This window comes from Neolamprologus brichardi, chromosome 4 (assembly GCF_056152115.1).
Source record: "Neolamprologus brichardi isolate AB-2024 chromosome 4, ASM5615211v1, whole genome shotgun sequence".
NCBI classification, from domain to species: domain Eukaryota; kingdom Metazoa; phylum Chordata; class Actinopteri; order Cichliformes; family Cichlidae; genus Neolamprologus; species Neolamprologus brichardi.
In genome coordinates, this window is record NC_142107.1 from 10,663,479 (window position 1) to 10,690,599 (window position 27,121).

At 41.5% G+C, this 27,121-nt stretch overlaps 1 protein-coding gene across 8 annotated transcripts in view; it reads right to left on the bottom strand.

Moving 5' to 3' along the window:
• cep112 (centrosomal protein 112) overlaps positions 1 to 27,121 on the bottom strand; it is a 120,340-nt gene that overhangs the window by 28,279 nt on the left and 64,940 nt on the right. For all 8 annotated transcript variants that reach the window (XM_006791481.3, XM_006791480.3, XM_035907924.2 and 5 more), the window contains 3 exons: positions 21,489 to 21,686; positions 7,115 to 7,177; positions 488 to 637 (listed from right to left, as the gene is read on the bottom strand). In XM_006791481.3, the coding sequence (XP_006791544.2) occupies positions 488 to 637; positions 7,115 to 7,177; positions 21,489 to 21,686 (411 nt within the window). The remainder of the gene's footprint in view (positions 1 to 487; positions 638 to 7,114; positions 7,178 to 21,488; positions 21,687 to 27,121) is intronic.

A 27,121-nucleotide genomic window follows, 5' to 3' on the forward strand; every position in this document is an offset into this window, starting at 1 on the left:
ACACTTGAACTCAACTCATTCCCAATTCAAAGTGGGCAATCCACTCGTTTCTATTTGAGAACCTTGGCATTGGTTATTGAGGTGGTAATTCTCATGCAAACCACTTCCTACTCTCTAATATTTTAAAATTATAACGCTCATTCGATTAAGTAACATGAAAGCAGTGTTTCTCAAGCTCTTTCATCTCTATAATACAACACGGGGACTCATCATGTCTGGTGTGTTCAAATTTAAACTTCCAACCCCAACAACTGTCACAAGACAGAGTCGTAACACTGCAGTATACCACTGAAAGCTTTAATAATACAGAGTACTGCTGGACCACACACCTAATAAATGGACACAAATGATTAAAGTTGCTTATAATGAGACGTGTAGAGAAGGGGCATGTGCCACCTTGCATACTTTGATCAGAGAATGTGAAGAAATACCTGTTGCTCAGTGCTGAGTGATGTAATTATTAAAGTGTGTGGTTTCCAACACTGACCTTGTGGGTCTGATCGGCACGGTGGGTTACTGTCTTTCTTTCCTCTTCCCAACGAGCATTGGCCTCTTTTAGCTGCTTCTCCATTGCCGTCTGCAGACGTATCGCCTCCTCCTTTGAGTCACATACAGACGTCTGTAGCTCCGCAATTAGCTGTGGGCAAGAAAAGTCAGGTTTTTGACTGATCCTCAAGTGTGTGCAGGATTGACAGAAACTTAACAGAAGTGGCAGTGACTAAATAAGATCATAACTTGGCCTGCTTGCACTTGGGAACCATTTTTTTTCCTAGTGCAAAGTTAACTTGGAAGTTGTCTGTATTTCTATGCTTATGTTTGAAACAAGCGACATAGTAAAGCGATCAAAGAGAGAAAAGCCTGTTGCCAGAAGCAAAATGCAAAATACGTTCACTTAACAAAATGCTGTTCTGATTTGTTTCATTTCACTGGGCTTACAAAAAAAGACTAGTATCAGATGGAAAATGCATTTTGCATTTGCCATGGCTTGGGAAGGCAGTAACAATCACCTTGAAAGACCGCTTTTCCCAGAGTCTCATGTCTTCTTTTTTTGTTTTTTGAGACGAGACAGAAGACACAAAGAAGAGAGAGAGAAAGCGCAAGAGTGAGAAAGAAGAGGGACTTAAAAAGAAATAGACAGGAAGGAAAAAACAACTTCCTTTTTGAAGAGCGGAGTGACTTTGTGTTGGTGAACTTGCGGTGCACACCAAGATGAAAAGGAAGTGTCTTGGCTTTGAAAACCTCCAGTCAAAATTAACATTCTATTTAAGCCACTGTCAGAGAAAGGCAGAGGAAAGATGAGAGAGTAAGAAAAAAAGAGAGAGAAAGAAAGAGGGAAGGGAGAAAGAGGTGAGGAGGAGGAAGGAGGGTAATGCCGCTGCTTTGGGCTAGACAGATAATTGTTTACCATGTTCAAACTCTGGAGGACTAGCCCCGCTGGAATCTGCACATTGTGTGGGAGTATGGGAGCTAAAGCGGCGCGGGTCGACCACAGACAGAAAGAGACGGCAAGGGCGAAGGGGGGTGGAGGGGTGCTAGGGAGATTAGGCTTATTTAGTCAGTGGGACAGCCACATGAAAGCAACAAATGACACATCATTATGTGAACATCATTTCTGGTCATAATAATTATTTTGCAATATGGATTCCCTGCATTTGCTGGTCTTCAGCCCCGGGGCAGTGGCGGCACTCCAAACTAGTAAACTCAGCTGTCTGTCTTGTTACTCCTGTATATATATATTTATATATACACACATGCACACGCACACACCATAGCACCTTTTTCACTCTCTGATAGGCAGCCAGGCCTTTTTAAGTCTATAATTGGTCTGGTGAGACTTGCCTATTTTCCCAGCCTGCTAGCATCTCTGTTTAGGGCTAAGGGCAGGCTTGCCTCCCCATGAACCTGAAGTATGAAAAAAAGAAAGGAGGACAGAAACGAGTCTGTTTACCCACCTGTTTACAAACAGGTGGGTAAACAGGCTACCAGAGGAGAAAGGCTGCTCTGTAATGATACATGAAAAGAACACAAACACTTGTAAGTGCGAAAACCTGGTGGCTGATGCTTGATTTGAGTTGCCCGTTTCCTCTGATAATGATTCCAGTGATTTGACCCCGCCAGCAAAAAAAACAGTGTAAACGATAGAACATTTCACTTATTGCCTCTTTGTTTGGTAACATTTCTGCCATAACTGCAGACGTTCCCCAACAAAGTGTAGCTGTGTTAGCCCCATAAAGCCTGAAATATGAAACAATTGCCAGAAAATTCTTAAATTTCATATTTGACTTTTCATTTTGCTACATTTTCTTAAAAAGTTGCTTAAAACTGCATGGTGTAATTTATTCATCACACTGATGATGTAAAAGTCTCAGAACCTCCCAAAAAACGATACCAAATATGACATACTTGTTGATAAGTTACAGCTTTTAGGCACCAAGCGTGTTTTTGGAAAAAACTAAAATAAAAATAATCACAAATTTAGAATTTTTCCAATGTATAAACAAACCAAAAGCATTTTTTTTTAGAGGGGGGGAATTCATCCTCAAAGAAACGCGGTGTGAAAAAATAAAGTCAGCATGAAATTCTGGGCCGGAGCAGTGCCTAGCTGTCTGTCTGAGGTTAACTACTATTATTTTTCTATTTGTATATTCAGTACTGTGTTTTGAGCTACGAGTGCACTTGTTGCCAAATACATTGGTCTGATTGGTCATAACTGTTTATTCAGAAAAATCAAGCTTGGTCCAACGAAATAAATTCTGCAATTTAATCAAGTGAAATCATGAGATCTGTGTGTGTGAACAGCTGCATTAAGAATAGGTGAGTGCAAAAAATATTTTCAATGCACATTATACTTGCATGAATTTGTGTCTTCAGATCTGTGTGCCAGTGCAAAGTGTGGAACCTCTGTGGTATCTTTTTTCCCAAGACATCAGGCACGCTGCACTTAATGTTTCTGCATAACTAAAAGTGGTATTACAAGATTTCCACATAAAATGTATTCCTTCCTATAAGATCCATTCATCTTTACAGCTTATAGGTTCATTTGATAAAAGCTGACTGACTTTCTGGGAACTTTCCAGAATGCACAGCTTGGTGAAAACTACACACAGCATATCAGCTGTATCAACACCTCCTACCAAAAGCCAGCATGGTGGCGGAAGGGTTATGATTTGGGTTCTATAGCATATTAAATATTACTTAAAGTTCATGACAGTACAGTGAGCAGAAGACTGAACAAATATGGAAGCTTAGAAGGGTTTCAAAGAGAAAGTTTAATCTTGTTGAAAAAGAACATGGCAGTACAGTAGGGGTGGGCGATTGGAAGAATATATCGACTATCGATCATTTTTACACAGATCATTTATTTATTTATTTCCCCATGAGCACGTTTGCTAATAAAGATGGAGCTAATAGACGCAGCAAACAGAAAAAAAAAGAAAAAAAAAAAAAAAAGCTCTGTTTTATCAGCACCCTCTCACATCTGTGAGCAAATGCACGATCTCAGAGTGCGCCCAAATGCAGCGATTCATTTACTCAAGCTCATAAGAGAAAGAAAGACAGGCAGTAGCCTATGTTCAGAAAAAAACATTCGGATGGCGGATACGTACAAGCTTATGCAAGTTAGTCGTGTTTGAGTCCTTTGCTCGCACTATACGTCTGCACAAGCGCCACACCGCTTTGATTACATCCTTAGGTTTACATCCGGTTTAAAGCCAAAGAAATCCCAAATTGGCTACTTTATTTATTTAATTTTTTGGGCAATTAGAAGAAGTCCAAACATAGATGAACTATGTTGTAAATGCACAAATCAGTCCGTGCATGATTATATTGCTCCGTCCATCAAAAAGTCTGCGCAACCTCCCAACCCTCCAGCTTAGGCTTGCAAAGATGAACAAACAACTAAACTTATGGAAAAATGTCCACCAAAGTGGAGATAATGTATAGTGCTACTTTTGACCAAAAGACATATCAGCATAAACACCTCATACTAACTGTCAAACACATGTGAAGGGGTGATGATTTGGGCTTGTTTTGGGCAGTCACAGGACCTGGGCACCTCGAATACACTTGAGTCAAATGTGAGAGTCCGAACTTCTACCTGATTCATATACTTGAAATGTGACGGGACCTTAAGAGAGCTGTGCATAAATGAATGCCTACAAGCCTCAATGAAATGAAGCAACACGGTCAAGAGGAGTGGGTAAAAATTCCTCCACAAAGATGTGAGAGGCCGAAAAAGCCGTGCTGTTAAAGTTATTGCTGGTAAAGGTGGTGAGGCAGCTGAACAAACTTAAAAGACACAGTTGATATATGTTTAGCAAAAGCTTCCAGGATTTGAGTGTGATCACCTGATGAATGTAAGTCTTTCAACTTACCGGCTGACATTTGGCTGGTGCAGCTTCGAGAGCAAATATTAATTATTATCCAAGGCTAGAAAAGATAAGGAGAATAATTGTGTGCAAATTTGAAGCCTGATAAAATGTTCTGACTTTTCAAACTGGAATGAAAAAGGGGCTGCAGAGAGTTGTGTGAAAAGCTTTTCTTTTCACATGACCGTATTTGCCAGCTAGATATTAATTGGTCGGCAAGTTCACAAAGAAACTTCAGAGCTTTTTTTTTCTTTTCCTAGAAACCAGTTGTCTCCTGCATTACTGGAAATGAATATGCTGAGAGTTGTGAAAGAGAGCAAAAGCTCTACTAACAATCAATACAGAAAAGAACCCAAAGTTTAAACAGTGCTGACACATTTCAATTTTGTTTTGATGTGAAAATGTCTCCAAAGGAATAAACCCTGCAGCTGGTCAGTAAATTCCTAAAAGGTTACAGAAAAGCACAGTAAAAAAAACAAACAAACAAAAAAACAACAACATTGTGTTTAAATAAATTAAATAAATTTACATATCAATTTCAACCTGTCATGAACTGTGCCTCCCAGAGAACGTTCCCTCCACCTCCCACCTACTTGCGGTCAGGGATAAAGTAATGATCTATCAGCACCAAGACTACCACCCACTGTAACCTGACCATTAAGTGGGCCCTGTTTAGTTCACAGGTCACCCAGGAGGACCACTCGCAGCTAGGCACTTAACACACAGGGCTGGGTAGGAGACACTAATTAGGAGAGCTGTGTATGTATGTATGTGTGTGTGTGCCTGATTGAAAGAACCAGAACACAGAGACAAAAGCAGGGAGATAATATACAGAAGAATAGGATCTGCACTTCTGTGTGTATGTTTGTGTGTGTGTGAATGCAAAGAAACATACATATCAGGCCCCCTAGGATAATGCATGGCATGGTATGTTTTTAATTGGGCTATTAGCTATGCAGCTGAGCTCAAGAGCGATGCTCCCTGTCAGACACTGAGGGGTTAACAACTGGGGTTAGCCTTTGAGGTTCAAAGACCTCTTGTTTACATTTGACTGAGTTGCTCCAAGGGGTGGGGGGTGGGGTGGGGGGGAAATAAAGCCTTCTTGGTTCCACCTTTACCTTTTAAAACAAAGCCGCCCAAGCCCATAACAAATACTCAGAAATAATCACGCATATTAACATGTTTGCACAGAACCCACTCCTTTAGCATAACCTTTATGTAACCGCTCGCATCAACAGCGGTGTTGAGTTCGGCGCTCTGGGACCATCTTCTAATGTCAGAGAGTGTTGTTTGTTAAACTTATGCCAGCTCTGTGTCCCCAAACCAGAGGATTAATCACTTGTTGCTCGTCTGCGGCGGCCCTGCACCCTCCAAAGCGGGCAGAGGCTAAACTTTCGCACAGCACCCAACTCCTTTTGAAGTTGAGCATTGTGTAACCTAATAAGCTACCGTTTTTCCTCACAACATCTGCTTGTCAACCCCGCTTTCAACTCGGAGCCTCTGCCAACCAACCCGAAATGGGGGAGATTTAAAGAGGAGAAGAAAGAAAGAAAGAAAAACAACAACCTTCTCCTCCCCCTCGTCCCCTCCCCCCCAGCCTTTTTGAATCTCCTCTTTGGGTAACGAGGTGCAATTACGGCCAAATGATTGTAATATTTTAGCCTGCTACATAATCAAGAAGAAACCACTTTTCTTTTTGTAATGTAAACACTACTTAGGGTGTTTTTGGATCTTTAAACTGGTGAGGTGAAAGCTGCCAGAACTTTCTGAGACGTCGTGCTGAATGGCAACGTGTGTCCGAGGAAGTTATATTTCTGTTTGGACAGAAGAATTAACTCAATTTTATGTGGCCTAAGGACACAAGACGTAATGTTAAACACATTTCCCTGGATTTGAAGTGTAGCCAGGTGACGGACAGACAGGTATGGTATATGAAAAGGACTTTCACCGATACGTTTTCAAGATGTTTCGCCGGCTTAACAGTTTGCTCGGGCTGTGTAGCTCCCATGAGAGAGCCGTAATACACTTGGGGGCCGCGGCAACATCACACAAAGAGCTGGACTGCTTGTGTTTTTGCAACTCTTTTTCTTTTTTCTCCCCCTTTTCTAAATCCCGGTGATTGTCCTGTGGGAGGAAAAATCTCTTAAGAGAGTGCCAAGATATTTTATACCCAGGGAATTGTGGCCACTGGGGGGCAGCTGAACAAACTTAAAAGACACAATTGATATATTAATGTTTGGCAAAAGTTTCCTGGATTCGTGTCTGATCACCACATGAATGTAAGTGTAGTGGTTGCACTCATTCCAGCCCTTTCAACTCATGTGTCGGTGTTTGATTGGTGCGGCTTTCAGAGAGCAAATATTAATTCTAATCTAAGGCTAGCAAAGATAAGGAGAAGAATTATGTGTAAATTTGAAGCCTGATAAAAATGCTCTGACTTTGGACACAGGAATGAAAGAGGGGCTGATAAAAGTCAGATAGCAAAGTTTACAAATTTCACTCTAATATGAACTTTCGTGCTCTGCCACTGACACGAATGTTCTGCGTGCACTTTCTCGTACATTTGCGCTCGTGCACATGTGCTTAAGAGAAAAGGCCATGGCAGCTTACTTCATGTTCAGGAGTGTGTGTGTGTGTGTGTGTGTGCCACCACCTTTCCCCCATCAGTACATTTTGTCTGTTCCGTCACATAGTCGAGTAGAAAAACAAGAATATGAAATGAAAGGGCAGAAGTGAAAACTGATTACCTGGGCAGATTTGGCAAGCTTCTGACTGTACTCCCTCTCAATCTGCTTCAGCCTGCTGTTGGTCTGCAAGGAGAAGAAGGGAGAGGGGAGTGTGAGAAAGAGATATGCAGACGGCCAGGTTGAGGGACACAAAGAGAGACAGGGTAGTGAAATTCAATCTTCCGTTAGGAAGTGCACAGAGACACATTACCCTCCCAACCTAACCATCCTCTCTCACACACACACACACACTTTTGTGCTGACCTCTGCCTCTTGGCAGTGTGTCCCTGTTGAGCACGCCTGCGGCCCCTTGGCTCCGCGCCACTCCCAGCGCTCATGTGTGCCAGCAGGTAGCGATGGGCACAGTGCACAGTGGGCACCACTCCCCTTTGATCCCCTGCCAACAATTCATCACTTAACAAGACGAGGGGGCTACGGTGAGGGGTGGGGGAATTAAAATGTTGCTGCCAATTAGCTATAGGGTAAGAAAAAAAAAAAGCGAGGGAGACATTTGAGAGAAGCTGGGAAACTAAACAGGGTGGAGACAGAATAGAAGTGAATGGCGATTGTTGCTGGAAGTTTAGTGAGCGTTGCTCGTCTCTTTTGTTTTCCGTTGTTTCTCTATGGGAAGCTAGCCAGCTGGAAGCAAAGGCTGTGTGTTTCTAATGCGAGATCTTTCTCCTTTCAGCTAGCTGTGTTGTGCTGCCAGAGTTTCAATAAGAGGCTGAACTGTGGAGTGAGATAATTAGGTGTGAAGTGCTGGAATTCCACAGGGACGTCAGTAGCGGCCTGCATGGACGTGGATGTGGTCCATACAAGTACTAAGGAAACACTAAGGGTTGAATTAATGGGGGACAGAGGTCATTATGTGAAGGCCAGGCAAAGCTTTTCAGTGGATGAGGATTAAACTTAAGTCTCACATTCTGCTGTAAAACTACAGAAATCAGCATTTATATGCTATATATTATTTAGACGCTTCAGTTGCTATGCCACTAAAAAAGGGGCCACAGTTTAATATATTTCTTCTTCTAAATTCCTGAAAAACACACAACTGTAAACCATCAGCCATGCAGAGATGTATTCAGAAAGTTATTCTAAACTGTAGTAAACATGATTCTCTCTCTTTTGCGCACACAAACACTTACTTGACTCTCCTGACAGCCACTGACAGACAGACAACTCATGAACAAACACTGAACACTCCCACTCACAGCCATCAACACCTGAGCTGCGTTTGGACTCCGCACCCCTTCCAAACACTTCCTGACAAACACGGCCGTCCGCTCTGAACGGACACACCTGTCACCACGGAAACACAGAGCCATCACCAAGGATACAAGCCCTGTCTTCCTGCGCCAGGACTCTTTGAGTGGCGGCCCGCTTGTCCCTAGGGGCCCTAAAGCAGCTGATGAGAGCGCGGAGGACAAAGGAGGGCGTAGGAAAGACGAGAGAATGAACTGTCTGTGCTTAAGGGAAACAAATGGAGTTCTTTTTTTACATTTTCTGTCTCAGCTCTGCTCCATCTTGTGAGTGGCTCTGTTATAATAACGGATATTTGTGTATTGTTCGTGTTCTATATTTAGAAAAATAAAAAAAAAAAGATAAAAGAATCGTCTCTACAGTTAATTTAGGTGATGTTTATAATGCACAATGTGAGACTGTAGGTTCACATGTACATGGGTTTCTTAAATTTACAGTGTGTAAAATTTTCACAGCTAGACCAAGATTCAAGTTGACGTCAGTAGACTGCAAAGTGCAGTAAACTGAGTTGTGTTTTCTTACCCCTCGAACATGTTTTCAACAGCCAAGAGATCAAAAACATTAAATTTAAACTGCACCCCATAATGGCCCAGCTGGCTGGAATATTTCTATTACTGCTTGGAGGCGATCCAGATTCAGTCCACTGTTTACCTCAGCTGTCAATGCTGGATGAGTAGTGTCCACCTTTATTTACTCAGGAGGAAGCCGGGAATCTTTGTCAAAGGACTGTAATATCATTTGATAAGTCCGTGAAACTCACTTCTGACCCACGACAGTCACACTGAGGTGAGTTGTTGAAGATGAACCTGAACTACTGGTAAGCGCTGCTATTAGCCTCTGTTAGCTGCTGCTAACTGCCTTTAGTGAAACTTTCTTTGAAGTGGACTCAGACACTTGGCGAATAAACTCTCATATGAATCTAATTAAACTGTTTATCAGAAGGAAAAAACAGAAACTGGCGCGGTGGTTAGCACTATTGCCTCAGCAAGAAGGTCCTCTGCATGTTTTCCCTGTGTTTGTGTAGGTTCTCTCCAGGTACTTGGGTTTCATCCAACAGGTCAAAGATATGGGAGAGTGGGGTGAAGGTAACAGGTGATTTTAAATTGTCAATAGGTGTGAATGTGAGTGTGAATGGTTGTCTGTCTGTCCTTGTTAGACCTGTGACAGACTGGCGACCTGTCCAGGATATATCCCACCTTTCACCCTATGACAACTAGGATAGGCTCCAGCCCCCCGCGACCCTGATAAGGATAAGTGGAAAAGAATAAATAGATGGATAAGAAAGACAAGTGAGATTTTTAGGACACTCAAGTCTAACATTAGCTGGTATGATGTTAGCTTGTAACCAGCTGTTTTGGTTTAGCTATTTCTTGTCAACCGGAGAGTGTCACATGTCTAATCTGCTGACAACAAGGAATTGTGACAACATTGGGAATAAATAAGCGTGTTTATGGACATTTTTGCCCTGATTTTATATTATGAGATGAGGCTTGAGATGCGAAGGAAGAGTATGACATTTTACACAGATGCCAGTGGTGCTGTCTCTTTCCTTCGTGGTTTTGGTGAAGATGACCCCTCCCCCGATGATAAAACATAGATATGATCCTTTATAACTTCAGCCTGAAAATGCAGGTGTCTCTACATAAAATGCAATCAGTTGGAAGGGAGCTGTCCTACCTGGTCACTGTATTCAAATATAGTAAGGGAACATTCACCTTCACAAACCAATGCCAACCAACTCCCATTTATTTTTAATACATTAATTATAAGTTTGAGAATGCATCAATTTGTTGGAAGATCTAATTACACACTATATATCCTTATTTTCCATTAAATGACCTCAAATTACTGACTGTACCTTTAGCATGTGGTCATACTGACACACAAACAGGCTCAGATTTTTTATAAAATCACAAAGAGCTTGCTACTAACTTACTCCTTTTACCTGAAGTCACTCGGGGGATTTCAGCAGGAAGTATTATAAAAAAGTATTTTAAAAAACTTCAAACATTATAAACCTCTACCATCTAAACACACATAAAAATGGACAGAAGTAGAAGAAAATATGGATAGTACACGCAGTGAAAAATACCCCATTTGGACTGCGACAAATACAAAGGGAAAACAGTGCTAAATTAAAAGCCCATCCATATGTGTGTGTCTGTGTGAGTGTGTAAGAACTTTCAAAGAGAGTACCTGCGCCCTGCCAAAGGCATTTTTGCGCTGAAGGCACTTTGAGGCTGTATCAGGCTCTTCAATCGCCTCTTAATCCTAGCGGTGTGGAGTGCAGCTGCTTTGAAGTGTGTTCGTCTGTGTATGTGTGTGTGCGTGCGCAGATACCAATGTGTGCTAAAGAAAGTGGAAGTAGATCTGAAGGTAAGGCATGCACCGCTTACCGGGACTTAATTAATAATCTGCAATGGGAAGCAGGCCAAACACACACATAGACACGGGCACACATGGATACATGGGCACACTTAAAAAGGATGGGGACATGAGTGGCACAAAGAAAGCGAGGGGGGGGACTTTCTCTCACACACTTAACGATATGCACACAAGTCACACTTATTCAAACAGACAAACAGGATGCATGAAGGCCAAGCACACATCCAGAGTTTGATCTATTGCTGGAAATGAGATTTGCTCAAGGTGTGCAATCCCTTTGTTCAGAACAGACGGCTGTATTCTTGCTAAAGGAGGAAGCAGCTATGGTAAACACTTCTTAGTGTAATCAATGTAGTCACTGCATGGTAATGTTTGTGTCTTATAGTCAGATGCACAGTTTTCAGCAGTAGAAAACACATCAAATGTTCAAACTTTACTAAAAAGGTTTTTAAGAATTTCATACATGCAAAGCATTTCAACAAGAAGTTGGGATGTGTTTCATCACCTCTCCTTATAACAAAAATCTCAAAGTGCTTGAACTAAGGAAATCAAAAGCAAAATGGTATCCCATTCCCACAAGTACCTTTTACCTGGACTGTAGAGAAGCCAATTTAACACCTGTACTTTCCTTTTTTGTTCTTTGAAGCTTTGATTTTGTGCAGAATGCAGTTTGGTATTGTTTTACTGAAATAAACAATGTCCACACTGAAAAAAAAAAAGCTACTGTGGATGACTGCGTAGCTTCTCCCCCCCAAAAAGGAAAAAAACATATTGTTGGAATATACTCCATGAACTGGAGCCTATCCTAGTTGTCAGGGGTAAGAGGCGGGGTACAAATTGGATAGGTCACAATCTATCGTGGGGCCAACACAGCCAGACAATCATGCTCATTCACAGTCAAGTAATTTAGAATCAACCTAACCTGCATGTAATTGGACTGTGGGAGGAAACTGGGGTACCTGGAGAGAATCTAAACAGGTACTAGGAAAACAAGCAATCTCGCTCTCTGCGACCTTCTTGCTGTGAGGCAACAGCCCTAACCACTGCACCTCTGTGCACACTACATATTATTACGGAGGCCAACGTCTAAACTCTTAGCACTGACAACAAGCGAGGAGCTCCATCTCACTAAAAAGAAAGAGTTTTCCAACTTTTGATTCTTCAGACCTCGGGAAAGTTTTCTGCTTTGCTACTATGCATGTTTGTTTTCTTTTGCATTTGTGCCACATTGTACTTATGGCAGCAAAGACAAGCTATGTTCAGTTATTTTTATAAGAGTTCCTGAGTCCATGCAATGATTTATTTCTTTTTTGTTTTGCAGTACCGCCTGAGGACCAGATGGTCACAGACAGCCAATATTGGTTTTCAGCCTTGTCCCTTGTGTACAGAGATTTCTCCAGATTCCCTCAATCTTTTAATTACACAATGCACCATAGATGATGAAATTCCAAAATTCTTTGCAATATGTTGCCCAAACAGTCTTTCACAGAGAGGGGTAAACCACTCCCTATCTTTACTTCTAAAAGACTCAGCCACTCTGGGATGTTCTTTTCGCACTCAGTCATGTTACTGACTAACTTGATCCACTGCGAGACATTTCCCACTTTGTTTTTTAAGCATGATGTGACTTTTCCAACTTTTTTTTTGCAAAGAATTGCTGTCAACAAGTTCTAACTGAGCATATATTTCAAAGAACTAGAACATTCCTTAGTTTCACCACTTAATTAAAAACGGGGCTTAAATATCTTGCAAGTCATTGCATTTGTTTTTATTTACATTTAAAACAGCAATCCCAACTTCTCCGAAAACAAGGTTTTATTTCCAAAATCTCTTCCATCTTGGACAGGATATTGCTTCCATATGGCATTTTTCTGCGATGTGTTTCCAATCATCTCACATTGCTAAAGAGCAATTATGGTTTTCAGCATCGTCCTAAAGCTGAACTCTGACAAAAGGCACAAAACTAAAGTCAATACTTGCTTACGCAAGGATGATATCACACGACACATCGAAAGGACACAGTGCGGACTCCAATCCGAAAAGTGGTTAGGTAAAAAGCCGGGACGTTACAGTGAGTTACAACATGCTCTCTTAATGGCTGTTGGTGGTTTAACCCTGCATACAACAAGTTGTATACGACACGCTGGGGAGCAGATTTGTGGGGGTTCGTTTGTTGAAGGAAAGAAAGCGATTTCAAAGAGAAGCTTTTCTCCATTGCTCCACAAAGCCTTCAGTTTTAGTGGCAGCAGTATTTGTAAGCATTCAAAACGATTCTCTGTTCACCGCGCATGACTCTCATAACAATTTGAGTTCAATCTGCTAGTGAGGGAGAACTGGGAGATGTTATTTGCTCGTTTGTCTGTAATCATTGCTGTCTTGCTGCGCTCGCCTGTGTATCTGCGTGTGCGAGAGAGAGTTGCTGCTGTAATGACAAGAGGCTTTATTTCCATTTCACAGTTTGCCATCACTGCCTGTCAGTAGTGATTCTCTTCATCCCTGCTGCTAACTGTCAGTGCCGCTTCATACACAGCACAGAAATAATGCATCACGGGCACGCACAGGCAGATAAACATACATCAAATACGCAGACACATGCAACATCCCAAATGTTCAGTGATTACACACTCCACCAGCTGGATCTTTATAACAGAAAACCAATTATATCCTTTTGCCATCAGTGTGAAAGGGATTAAAATCTAACCTACATCTTAAGGCTGGGATAAAAAAAAAAAAAAGAAGTTTGGGGATTTAAACGCTTCGAATGCTGAATCAGATGCTGAAAGTGTCTCAGTCATGCTTTCTGTGCCCAGATTCGTGCGTGAACTGTTCACAGGCATTGGTCTTAACTTGAGATGACAGTTAAGCTGTGACTTAACACAAGAACACGCAGAATCGTCTCAGTTATTCACTGAAATCTCGCAGAGTCGCAATGAAATTCGGTTTAGACTTCTCTGTGTAGGTACATCTCTATTTATGTCTTCAGTGTATTTTGGATTGATGTTACTGATGTTAAGGTGCAGCATGATTTTCAGTTGAACTGAGAATTTCCCCCTCGCTACACACACACAACAAAAAAAAAACAACATAGTGGTGTCCCACTTAAAACTCCACTTCAAACCAAAGTGTAATCTATAGCGTGCAACAAGATGGGAGCTGCCTGACGCCATGTTTTAATGCGATTGGAAAAAAGTGTGTCGCTTCCCTCCCTCCTCTTGGATGACTTCAAAAAGTGAGCGAGGGAGCTGTGTGATGTTTTTTTTGGGATGGCAGAGCTTTTACTTTGACTCTTTCATCTGCTGGGTGACTCACTCGCTCGCTCTCTCCCTCCCTCTCCGCCGCCGGGCCCGATGGTGCACTGAGGAAACGAGGAGCTCGCAGAGATCCGGGCATGCGCGCACGGAGGCAAACGCACAACGCGCGTTCGCGCACAGACGAGCGCTGATGTCAACATACACCAATGGAAGGCAAATCCAAATTTAGCCAATAATCTGCACAAAACATCTTAAACTTTACCCTCCACCCCTCCCCCTAAAATCAGATCCCTTGCCCCTCCAATCTCTTTGTCTCCCGGTTAGTCTGTCAGTGTGAGGTGAATGTGGGCCCTCTTTGATCATCCCCCAGCCACTGTTTTTCTCCTCCCCGCCTAATCCATGACCGACTGAATAATATGATTTGGTATATCTCCAAATGGCAGAGGACCAACCTAATAAGTCAGCAACGACAGGAGGCAAGAGAGAAGAACGAGACGTAGCTATGACAAATACAATGACAACAACCTTGTACCACCATCTTCCGGCTGAGAGAGAGAACAGTAAGCTCTCTGGAGGTCAGGATCAGAGCTAGAAAGAATGAATGGCTTGACGTGGATAAAATATGAACGAATGTATTAAAAACCAAACAAACAAACAAAAAATTAAACAGCTATCACATCTTCCTGAGTCGCGATGTGGAAGCTAAGACTTGTCTGTAGTTTTAGCACCAAAAGACTGTGTTCTCCAAAGAAATGAGACATTTATGGACCAGTTTATGGCTGGTCCCAGGATAAACACTCATAATAATGATGATAACAAATGCAGTCCTCTAAAACACCACCTGTGGAATAATTCTGTGGCTCACTGTCACGTTAAGATATGCTTCACGCTTGCAAAAAATTATACATCTTTTACCTCAACTGCTATTCTGTTTGAGCAGATTTCTTTTCTCACGTTTTATGCAGTAAGCTGCTAATTTCCTACAGGCACGCAGAAAACGGGCACGTAAAGATTTACACAAACATTTTAAATAAAGAAAGCCAAAAAAAAAGTCTGCCAATTGGAGTTGTAAATTCTCTGAAAATTAGGAAAATCAGCCGTGAGCTTGTTTTGTACTAAAAGCATCTTGGGTGGTCAGATCACAAGTGCACGGCTCTAAATATGGATGGGAATGCAACACATTGAAGGCACATCAGGATCCAAACAGTCAAACCACATTCGGTCAGGGGTGCATGCGTCCACACATGGAAAGTTGTGTGAAAGCAGATGCGTGCACGGCCACATAAAAGTCTGCACAGTCAGCGTAGTGCACAGCACAACAAACAAAACTTGTATACACATGAATTCCTTGGTGCAAACAAATTTTTAAAAAGGTTTTCAAAGTTTGTACCCAAGCTGAAGCACCCAAGGCCTGCAGAAACCCTGTTCTCCAGATGTAATACTGAAAACAAAAGGAAAACCTAACAATCAGCCTCACAGCAGACACACCTTTGGTATCAATTTTAAAATCCTACATCGCCTTGCTGTTACGTTATCGCATTCACAAGATTTTCAGAAAACCTGAAAACTAGTCCAATATTTTTAGTAGATGCACTTATGTTATTAATTTGAAGCTCCTCAAGTTATCTCATTCTCAAATTTGGGTGTCCATGCCATTGGCCTGCCTGTTTGCCCAGCAGAGTGACAATAATACCCCATCAGCCTTTTACGTCCGAGGGGTAAATATCACAGTCACTACTGCTTTGAGAGGAAACAACTCTAATGCAAATAAATTCACAGCACCTGATAAATAGCGCCATTACACTTTTACATTTATTATTGTATTCACTTTAGTTCACAAAAAAAGTTCAGTAAATTAATATTCTTTGAGGTTTTTGGACAATTTATGTTACGAAATTAGGAGATCAATGTTCAAGGCTGAGCCTGATGTTGCCTTACGTGTAAAACAATGATTCCCAGTCACCTTCTCAGATGGGAGAATACACATTATTATACACTGAATATCAGATGTGAGCTTGGTATCAGCAGAAAGGTATCTGTATCAAACTGAAGGTTGAAGAAGTCGGATTATATATCCCTGCTTTGTATGACAGATATTCTCAATTCCTAGCTGTTTGCAGTTAACAATACAAAATAAATAAATAGATAAATACTGGCGGCTGCCAGTGTTACCTGGCAGTATAATCTTTAGGTGGCACAAATGCCCTGGAAGTACAAGTTCTAAAATACCAGATCATCTCTTAGCAGGTTAAAAGATGTTCCACGCTTATTGTTTAATGTTAAAAAAAATAAGCATGAAATATCTTTTAAATCCTCTGCGATCAAATTTTGCCCTGGCCTGAAAATCCATACAGTTTTAGCAATTTAACAGCAGAGGGGTAATTATCATTCAGCCTGAAACGGTGTACAGATTATACTGCACCATTGAGAAACCTGGAAAATAGAAGAGGGATGAATTGAACTAGGGTAGCATGGTGGTGCAGTGGTTAACACTGTTGCCCCACAGCAAAAAGGTCCTGGTTTGAATCCACTATCTGGCTGAGTCCTTTCTGTGTGGAGTTTGCATGTTTTCCTCATGTCTGCATGGGTTCCCTCCAGGTACTCTAGATTCCTCCCACAGTCCAAAGACATGGAGATAGTTGGGTTAGGTTAACTGGTGACTCTACATTGCCCATAGCTGCAAATGTAAGTGCAAATGGCTTTCTGTCTCTGTCTACAACACACTAGTGACCTGTTCAGGGTGTTGAATAGGGGGGTTACGAAGAGAAGCCTCTTCTCTCAAAAAAGAACATCTCAGCACAGCACAGGTTTGTAAAATCAGATCTGAACAAACAACCAGATTTCTGGAACAATGTCCTTTGGACAAATGAGAATAAAGTAGAGATGTTTGACCATGATGGACAGCACTATGTCTGGGGATATCAAAACACAGCATATGAGAACAAACAGCTCGTACCAGTTGTTGAGCACAGCAGTGGAGGGGTGATGACTTGGGCTTATTTTGCAGGCACGGGACCATGAATTCCTCTGTATGCCAAAGTATTCTAGAAAGAGACGCGTGGCCATCAGTTTGGCCCAGAGTGGATCATGCAGCCTCAACATGATTGAAATGTTGTGGCATTTAGGAGAGCTGTGCATAACTGAATGCCCACATACCTCAATAAACTGAAGCAAGACAATATAGAAGAGTGAATGAAAATTCCTCCAAAAAAATTGTCATACAGAAAATGATCACTTCAGTTATTGCTGCTAACTGTGGTTCTACAAGCTGCTGACTAAAAGGATCGGATTAGTTTTTTCTGCTTCTGCATTTTCACTTAGCTTTTGTTGAATAAAAAAAAAATGCAATAAAATATGTGTTGCTGTTCACCTGAGGTATTTAAATTAGTTTAGAACCTGCTAAGGACCAGATTATTAAAAAAAGAGAAGTCCTGGTATGTAAACCCTTGGATTTGAAATAGGGTGCACTTTCTTATTTTCATGACTATAAAAGGCTTATACATTTGCAGCGTCGCACCAGTGAGCGAAAACACAAAACAAAGCCCCAGTTCCAGTTAGGGGATACAGTCTCATTCACCTTCTGAAGCTAGGTAGCTTTCAGAGGAAAACCTCTCAGGTTAAAGTGAAAAACGTCCTTGAAGCAAACAAAAACACCTGTGAAACTAAAGAGACCAATTGGAAGGCACAGGCCTCCATGGTGTAGCTGTCTGATGCTCAGCCTGTGTGCGCCTGTGTCAGAGGATGACTGAGCTCTGTAGTGCCTTTCATGTCATGGACATCACATGGGGCACAGCCAGGGGGAAACTAGTGCAGTGACAGGAAGCAGCGGTTGGCTACTGCATGCCAAAAAGCTGCTTTCTCATTGGCTGACTTTGCCTTCAGGTAATTTTGTCACACTTGGTTAGTTTTTGATGAAATGCCCCGTTCCTTTGATGTGGGGTGCAAGTGTGCATGCACATGGACACTACCCTGTGCATGCACACACAGTCCTTTTCTACTACTTACCCATGGAAAGCTTTTTTTCTGCTTCATTTTTAATGTACACGTGTTGGTTATACCAACAATTAAAATAATATAAGAAAGAAGTTGGTGTATGTCATACAGATGCAACAAGGAAACTCAGCATGTCTCTGTATTTATGCGCCCTCTCTTTTCTATCGGTACACACTCATGCAGATATAGTCAGGTCCACACAACCATATTAGACAAAATTCACACATCTAATCTCTTCTTGCAGTTCCAGGTGCTTTACTCTCCAGACTAAAGGTAAATATAAATTTTAACTTCCAAATTTCATTAAATTCCTATCAAACCTGAAGCCTCCTGATCTTTTGTCTTTCATTGTCTCAGAACTCTTGGCTGTATTAGCAAGCAAGGTGTGGCTATACATGCATATATACAGTTGTGTGGGGTGAAGACGTCCAACATAAAGACCTTTTCTCCACTAGCCAAATGTCAAACTTCATATCCCTGTTAAGCACTGGGTGGGGGGATCAATTAGGCATATTACCGTGATCACGACTGCATTGTAATGTGAGTGTAGTATTCTGATAATATCTTATTGTGGGGTGTGTGGTGATTTCAACTTCTACTAAGCACTGAGTGCAAATATAGCCGGTGTTTGACAAGAACCTGTTCATATGCATGTGGTCAGAAACTGTGCCTCCAAGCTGCTTAGCGAAGGTTTCTAGTTAAAACTAACTATTTACAGAAAGCACAAACATTCTAAGTCTTGCTACAGCTTGAAGGAAGGGTTAAAGATATCGGTGAAGACTGAGAGAGAGAGGGAGAGACAGAGAAATGGAGGGTGGAGGTGTAAGGTAGAATAAAAAAGTCAAATAAGGAGGTGGTGTGGGTAAGAGGCAGGATTCATGCTCACTGTAGCCCAGAGATGAGGCGTCTTTATCAGGCACAGAAGCAGCTTCACAGACCCCTCAGTGCAGAATAGAGATTGAGAGGTCTGGGGCTGTGTGTGTTCACACATGTGCATGTATGTGTGTACACACACACACACACACACACACACACACACACACACACACACACACACACACACACACACACTAGCAAAGATAAGCTTCAATAGCATCCAGTCTAACACACCTCCACACACCTTTTCCTGAGCCTGCTTCCATCACTTTTCCTTCTCTCCTTTCCTTTTTGGTGATCAAATGCATTGAACTATCTCAACGTCTGATCTTATCTCCTCTGATTTCCTGCTTCTCATCATTTCATTCCAGAAGCTTTGCCCGTCTACTCCCAGAACCTCCACCAAAACACCGCTCCCCCACATCCCCCCCGTATCCATCGCTCTCCCTTTCTGTCTCTCCCTTAAACGCACGTGTCTTTGATGAGAATCCATTCATGGATTTAATGGATTTCTCTTGCCTCTTTTTTTTTCTTTTTTCAGGATCTGGGAGATGGGTTAAAAAAATATATAAATATATATAAAAAAAGAGGGAAAGCTGGCCTGCTCAGCCTCTGCTTCCAAGAGCATGGCGGACTGCAGAGGACAGCATTTCTGTCTGCATCAAAAGAATGAGAAATTTTCAGCTTACAAAACAGGGCGAACGAGTCAATATGGATCTGAGGTCTGGCTGACTTCAATTGCATGTGGGAAAAAAAGAAACAGGGTGTAAGAAATAGTAAAAGTTTTCCCTGCCCACTGCAAAGTCAAACTTGGAGACAGATAAGAAAGTACAAAAAAAAAAAAAAAAGGGAAAGTAAGATGTTCAACCTTTGGTGAATCTTTTTTTGAAGAATCAACGTTGAGCTGACAAAAAGGATGGAGAAATCATTAATCTCTTCATGAAAGTGAAACTAGCGCATTGCTGATAGTGTTATCTGTCTGAGTTCAACGCAGCTTTGAATCCACTCCAGACTGCCCAGCAACTGTGGGGCATTTTTTTTCTTCTTGCGTACATAAAAGACACACAGAGGAATTAAAGCGGGGCCTAAAAGATAAAACAACTTTTAGCTGAAAACAGCCTTCGCATATCCAAAAGGGACTGATAGTAAATAGCGTGAGTTCTTCAAATAAAGATTACGCTGTCGTAAGCACACTCTCTTTCTTGGGTCTTTCTCACTTCAGAATTACTGATTCTGTTCGCCATATGGAGCCAAAATGGCCGCCTGGGTGCTTCGGAGGTCCCTGCATTCCGGGCCTAATGCTGCACAGCTGGTGTGGGATGGTGTTTAATGAAAAATGCTCTCTTTGATGGGCCCTGCAGTAAGGATTAGTTTATGATCAACACCACCTTAGGTCAGCTTCCTGCTAGGCAAGCACAAGATTATGAGCGATTTCGCAACCGTGGGTCCAGCTTCTAAGGCGGCGAACGAACGAATATGACAGAGAGAAAGTAAAAAAAGCACGAAAGCAAGAAAAGAAGATGGATACTTGATGGAAGATTTCATTGAAGTACTTCCTGGTGTGTTAGGAATAGCAAAAAGCAATGCTGAACAATGGCTCTATTGAAATGCTGCGGTTTTCTCTCTACAACTGACCTTGCACATTTCAAAACAGTATATTCCACGATGATAAGTGGGTTACCCCAAAGACCCAAAAGTACAAATAGTTTTGATTTTGACAGCACTATTGCCCAACTTTTTGTTTAGGCATATTCGGTTGATTTGATTGAGCAGTTCAGGGAAATCTGTCCTTAGGGTCAGATAACATTGGCCTATTTGTATTCTTAGCCAAATGCTCCGACATTTAAAACAGTTTCCCAGACTCACTGCAGCCACAAATGTTCTAGACATTACCTGAGCAAATGTAAGCAGTCAGGACTGGACACTGAGCAGTTTTTAACATGCCAGCTTTCTAGTTTGAAGTCTGATGTCCGAGTGAGCCTGTGACAACAGATCGAGAATTCACAGAAAGCAAGTGGACGTCACGTGTCCCGCCTCCTGCGCACTTTGCCCATGCAGTACTCTCACCTCAACCAAACTGCTATGCAGCAATGAGAATGTGCTTGGAGTGAATGTCCCTCATTATGAAAGGGCAACTTCGTGCAATGTTCAGACTAAATACCCAGGGTTGTTGGATAAAATCTCCTAATAGCAGGAGATGAGGTGCCTACCAAAGATTTTAAAGAGACCAGAAACTTTGCTAGAGCAACAAATCAGGTTCAGTAGATCTAACAGCTGATGTGAAAATGAGAATCACTGTTTATAACACTCAGCCTCCAAAACAAAGCTTCTGCATCCCATCTTTCTTGACTTCAGGTACTGTTTTTAAGCACAAGGCTTCTAGGAAACCCCCTCTCTTTTATACAGGTATACAACCTCTTCAGTTCATCCTCTTTTTCTCAAATTCACTGTTTAACTTATTCGAGATGTTCTGTTGCTGCTTTTGATGTTTTCCCAGGTTGTTTTCTTCTTTGACTTTTGGAAAACATGCAGATTCCCCACACCTCCTTAACCGTTACTACACCAGGCATTCCAGTATTCATTCACCCAGTCAAAACAGAGTTAAAAACCCATATCTTATACTTTCTCACCTTCTCATGTGCAGCATCCTTCTCCTGCTGGTGGTTTCTCTCGAGCCGGTCCAGGGTTGCCCGTTTGTCCTGGGTTGCTCTTTGCTTTTCCTCCTCCTGGAGCAACGCCATCTCGGCCAGCTGCTGCTTATGCTGGGCATGGGCCTTCTTGAGGTCCTCACGTAGCTCTGACAACTGGGCCTCCAAATCTGCAATTGTCTGGACAGAGATAAAAAGAAACCTGCTGAATTAAGTAAATTAAAATTAATGTCCAGTTATTTTTTTCCCCTCTATGTGTAGAAGGCTTTCTGCTCAGGCTCACACTGCATTTTGCAAAGGTGATTACTTTCAAATTTGCTGAGGTCATTATTTGAAGCTTTGTTCAATATGAGCGTCCCACCATTGTAACACTAAGTACATCACAAAAAATACAAAAAAGTCCACATTTTAAGTACAGGTTTCTTGTATTTCTGTTTACTGAGAATTGCATATTGAGGGTTTTTTACCATCTGTGCTGTCATGGTCCTGGATCTTAGACCCAGGGTTTAGAATTTTTGTGGGTTCATGACTGCTTTTGGTTTTGGGAATGAATTGTGTTTGAGTTTTATTGTTTGTTTCTTTTGTAACACCGGCTGTTCTGTTGATACTTTTGCTTGATGTCATTTATATCTTCCAACAGAGTGTGTGCGTCTTGGTGAGGCAGTTTTTAGTAAGTTCCCTTTTGTGCTCCATTCTGTTCCAGTCAGTGTTTTTCTCCTTCAGTGTCAAGTTCAATTCAATTTTATTTCACAACAACAGCTGCATCAAGGCACTTTATATTGACTTTGCATTAATGGAGAGAAAACTCCAACCCCAACAATCCGATGGAATCCTGTGAGCAAGGATTTGGCAAAAGGGGGAAGGAAAAACTCCCTTTTAATAAGAAGAAACCTTCAGCAGAACCAGGCGCACGGAGCCATCCGCCATGAAATTCGTCTTGGTCCCTGCGATGAAGCCCTTACCCCTCTCTCGACCTCTCTCAGCCTTGACTTTGCTCCGAAGAACGTTTTAATAGCGCTGCCAGTGAGAGTCAACATTACATAGTAAGAATGCTAATAAGTACAACCCTCCACGGCCCATGAAACACCAGAAATAGACTGGTCTGACATGCTGTGAAGCTGCATCTCAAGAGTTTGGGAGATGTCAAAAGGAGAAGATAAGTCTACTGTTTTGTCAAACCTACATCACATATTTAGGATGATGGAGACTATCTGCAAGAAATACGGGTGGGGGAATTTACATTGAAATGTGCCTTCTATCCTTACAGCTACTTTAGTTAGCTGTATTCACATACATTCAATACTGTAAACAGCAATGGACAGAAAAAATAAAACACCTCGCAGGCATATTGTAATCATTTTACACAAATTACAAGCAATGAGCAAAGAGCATTGTAGTTAAGTGTAGGTGGATCTAAGATGAATTGCAGTGTTTCACACTTCCCTACCTGTATTGCATGTATTCCCCAGCTATTGCACATCCTCATTACTCTCCTTGGCTTTTTTCTTTTTACTCCTCTTACTGTGGTTTGCACTGTGCGCTCAGGCTCCTGCCCCCTCCCTCTCCTCAAAAGCCTGGGCATCCCAGGACAACGCCACGTTAAGGCAATCAGACAGAAAGCGTCTGAAGTCTTTTTTAGCGGGCACTGGGGAGACTTCAAAGCAGTGTCACAAAAACAGGCAGATGTTGTGGCTGTGTTTCACTCGCTTCTACATTGGCACGAACACACACACACACACACACACAGATCCATTTGCACACATACAGACACACACATGCCTACACAGAGAAGCAGCCACACATGGCACACTGTCACACACATAGGTTGCCATGCAGCGCATTCAGAGAGAGAGAATGTGAGGTAAAACAAACAAACGCATGCAATCCTCTGCGTCCCACTCTTCTGTCTCTCAATATTACCAGTCTCACTGCTCCTCTAGTGCCTTCTTCAAGTGCAAGCAGCTATGAGATCTGAGCCCTCAAGAGTCTTTAATGTATAATTCTCTCTTTAACAAATGTGGATGATGTGTGCTCCAAAAAAATCTTTTAATAAGTTAGAACATAATCTACCAGAACAGAGACATTGCCAATGACACTTCAGGAACTTAAGAGGCCAAAAGTGCATGTTTTCATTGGGGGGAGCGAACACAGTCGCTTCAAGAGGGCACGTGTTAGCAGGCTGATGGGGAGCTCTGTGAAGGAGCAGCTCTTGGTAACAATAGAAGAGTGTCAGATGAAATACTGGGTCAAACCGTGTCAGCTAGGATGACAAAACACTGGCAAAACAACCTCAGGGAGAGTGGTTAAGGACTGAATAAGAGTTCAATCAAGGGAAAATATCACAGTCAAGTAAGGATCAGTCATAAGACTTTATCAACACTTATAAAGATTGTATTAAGATTCTCTAAAATCCTCTACGAGACCACAACTAACTGCTTTTTCTCCTACTCTCCACTAAACTGCATAGTGACAACCCCGCACAGCTAGGATGAGCAGTGATTCTTCTGTGAAGAAAACAAAATGGCTCATTTTTAAAATGAAGAAATGCATAATAAACGATGGGTATCTGTGAATATGCTTTATCACGATTTCACAAAACAGAAAACAAAATAATGAGGAAAAACGTGCAATCAGTTCAGTATATCTAACATTAATTGAGTCTCAACAGATTTGCATAATTACTCCGCTGGTATGCCAATTAGGCTCTTTTAGAGACTTTAATGTCAGATGTTAAATATGAAATGAGACTATAACTGTAACCAGAGCCCGACCCTCATTTAAGTCGGCCGGTATCACAGGACGATAGGGACTCATCAAAGGTACAGTGTCAGAGTGTGTTAGATGGACCAAAATATGAAATTAAAGAACATAATGCAGAAAGAAAAGATACAGATGATGCTATCACAGAATCACATAGTCGGTCTAGACCAGCTCTAGTCTATAGCTACTGTATACTGTTGTAGCACAATTAGCATTAGAGCTAAGAAAATGATGGAGGAGAGAAATCTGTTTGCCCATTATCAAGGGACCATGACAAAACATAACATATGGTACATACTGGTACATACTAGCTTTATGTATTACAGTTACACCTAAATGTAACAGAGCTATAATTATTCTTAGCAGTTTCACCTTTATGTTCCTTCAGATTGAACTTGTGAGCTGTGATAACAACGCAGGAAGTTGTTTTCATGATTTCCGAACTCTGAGAATTCAGAAAGTATCCACTTGCAATGTCAAGAATAGCACAAGAAACACGCTGGAGGCATTTCTAATTACTGCCCTCGTCAACAATGTGAGCACTACCCCGTTTGGAGGCACCGCATCTCGACTCGCATCCTACGAGTGAGGTCTATAGTTTAACATTCTGACTGCAGGCAGAAATATTTATCTCTGCGCATACAGCTGGCAATATCCTATCTTATTCTATTCACGCAATATTAAGTTAACGGTTTCTTTTTTATGATGAATTTCTGTATCCACAGCTTTCTGACAGAATTTCAAAGGCAATTTTTTGGTAATAAAGGTGACAGTGTTGCATAATGTGATGTATAATGCATATTATTTACATATAAACACAAACAGAGTGCGAGACATTTTTACTGAAACAGAGCTCGACGAAGTTTTGAAAATTTCACTTTCAGTGTGACGGTAACAAGTTTTGCCAAAGATGCATGCAGCGATCTCGACAATATATCACTATAACTACGCTTTTGGTTCATCGCTCAGAATTCTGGACTCTGGCATCATGTCGGGGTATGAACATAAATATATGGCCTCCTTCAAGGCGGTTTGGGTTATAAGCGCCGACTGTTCACTTAACATCTAATTTAGTATCGCAGAATTTTGCAGTTTAACAGGATAACTGAAGCTGTTTGTTTCATCAGTGAGCGCTCATAATCTTTCGACTTGCGTAACTCTAAAAAGTGTTGTATGCAAACCCCCCCCCCCCCCAAAAAAAAACTAACCTAACAACAGAATAACTCTGCAAAGTATAAAGTCAAGTAGAACACACGCATGCACTGACATGTGACATTTGACTCTTTATAGGCAATTAAAATGTGTAGCTGAATTGTGTAATGAATGATTCGCTGTTGTCAGGCAGATAACGTGTGTGGCTGGAATCCAACATGTGATGTATGCACATAATAAATGGCTTTGGGGTTTGAAAGGGGAGCATGTTGTAACACTCCACACATCACAGAACATCAGCATTCGCTGATGACTTGAGGCATGATCAATAGCTCCCCAGTGAAAAACAAAAATCAGCTGAGTTCTAACATAAATACTCCCCCGTGAGAAAACGTGATGAAATCTGTTGAGAAAAACACAAACACAATGACACCTCAACTCAAGAGGATATTCACGTGCCACTGAAATCAGCGTGTAACAAAGATTTACCTGACAACACCCGGGGACCAATCATTTCATAAATGACAACATGGAAGGATTGAAACAACAAATGAGCCCCCACCCCCCTTCCACACACACACACACACACACACACACCCTTCTAACTACACTTTCTTGTTCTCTTGATTTTTTTACCTTTGACTCAGCCTGTCATCACCCTGTTCATTTGACTCATTTTAATCACGTATTTGGGAATGAAACGCTTTGAAAAATTGACAGCATCATTATTTAGTCCATTACGGCCCAGAAGAAAGACCCCGCAAGACTCGCGCTCTCTCCCCCATGCTGTTTGAAGTCCAGATGGTGCGTACGTTCCTTTATAAAAAAAAAAAAAACACAATTATTCGGGAAAATAATACCCATAAAATGAGTTTTGAGGAGGGGCAGGTGGAAAAAATATGAACGATGGGTTTTGCATAGAACAAACAATCCTGATGTTTGCAGAGAAGAAAAAAAAGAAACACACATACAAACACAAACTTCCAATTAATTTATAATGCTGGCCCTAGTTTTTGAAGTCAAACTCTTACTAATGTTTAACAATTGAAAAGCTTCGCAGGAAAAAAATAGAATCAAAATAAACAGAAATGAATAAAAAAATAAATAATCGAGAATGTGATAGCACACAATAGCACACACAACAACATACTGAAATTTTCTGCTGTAAAATCCAATACTTGTCTGTTTTCTTTTATTATGGATATTTTACTGTTTAGAAGTTTTAGTAAGTATATAAACAAACACACACACACACACACTGCTAGAGTCTCCAGAATGGAAGCGAGAAAGTCCATGCCATCATTATTTGTGCTGCTTCGTCCTTTGGGGGGCATTAACCAGCTAACAAAACACGCTATGGGCGAACATGTTTCACCAGCAAGATATTTCATCAATTTAATGGTTCAACCAACTCAAAGTCTCTAGTTCATTCTGTAATGAGAACATTGAACAATGTTATTTTTTTTCCTCTCTTTTAGAAATCCCATGATTATAAAAGACTGATATGTAAACATGTAAACAATGATAACTCCTTGCATATGATCGTCCTTTACGCAAACGTAGCCCCGATAACGCCGCTGTTATTATAAGTGGCGACTACATAGTGGAAGAATCCAGAGTTTCCTGGATGATAAACTCTGGTGGGATGAGGACAGTGTGTCCCTGTGTGAGTCGACTCACTGGCTCTGCTTCTCAAACACAAG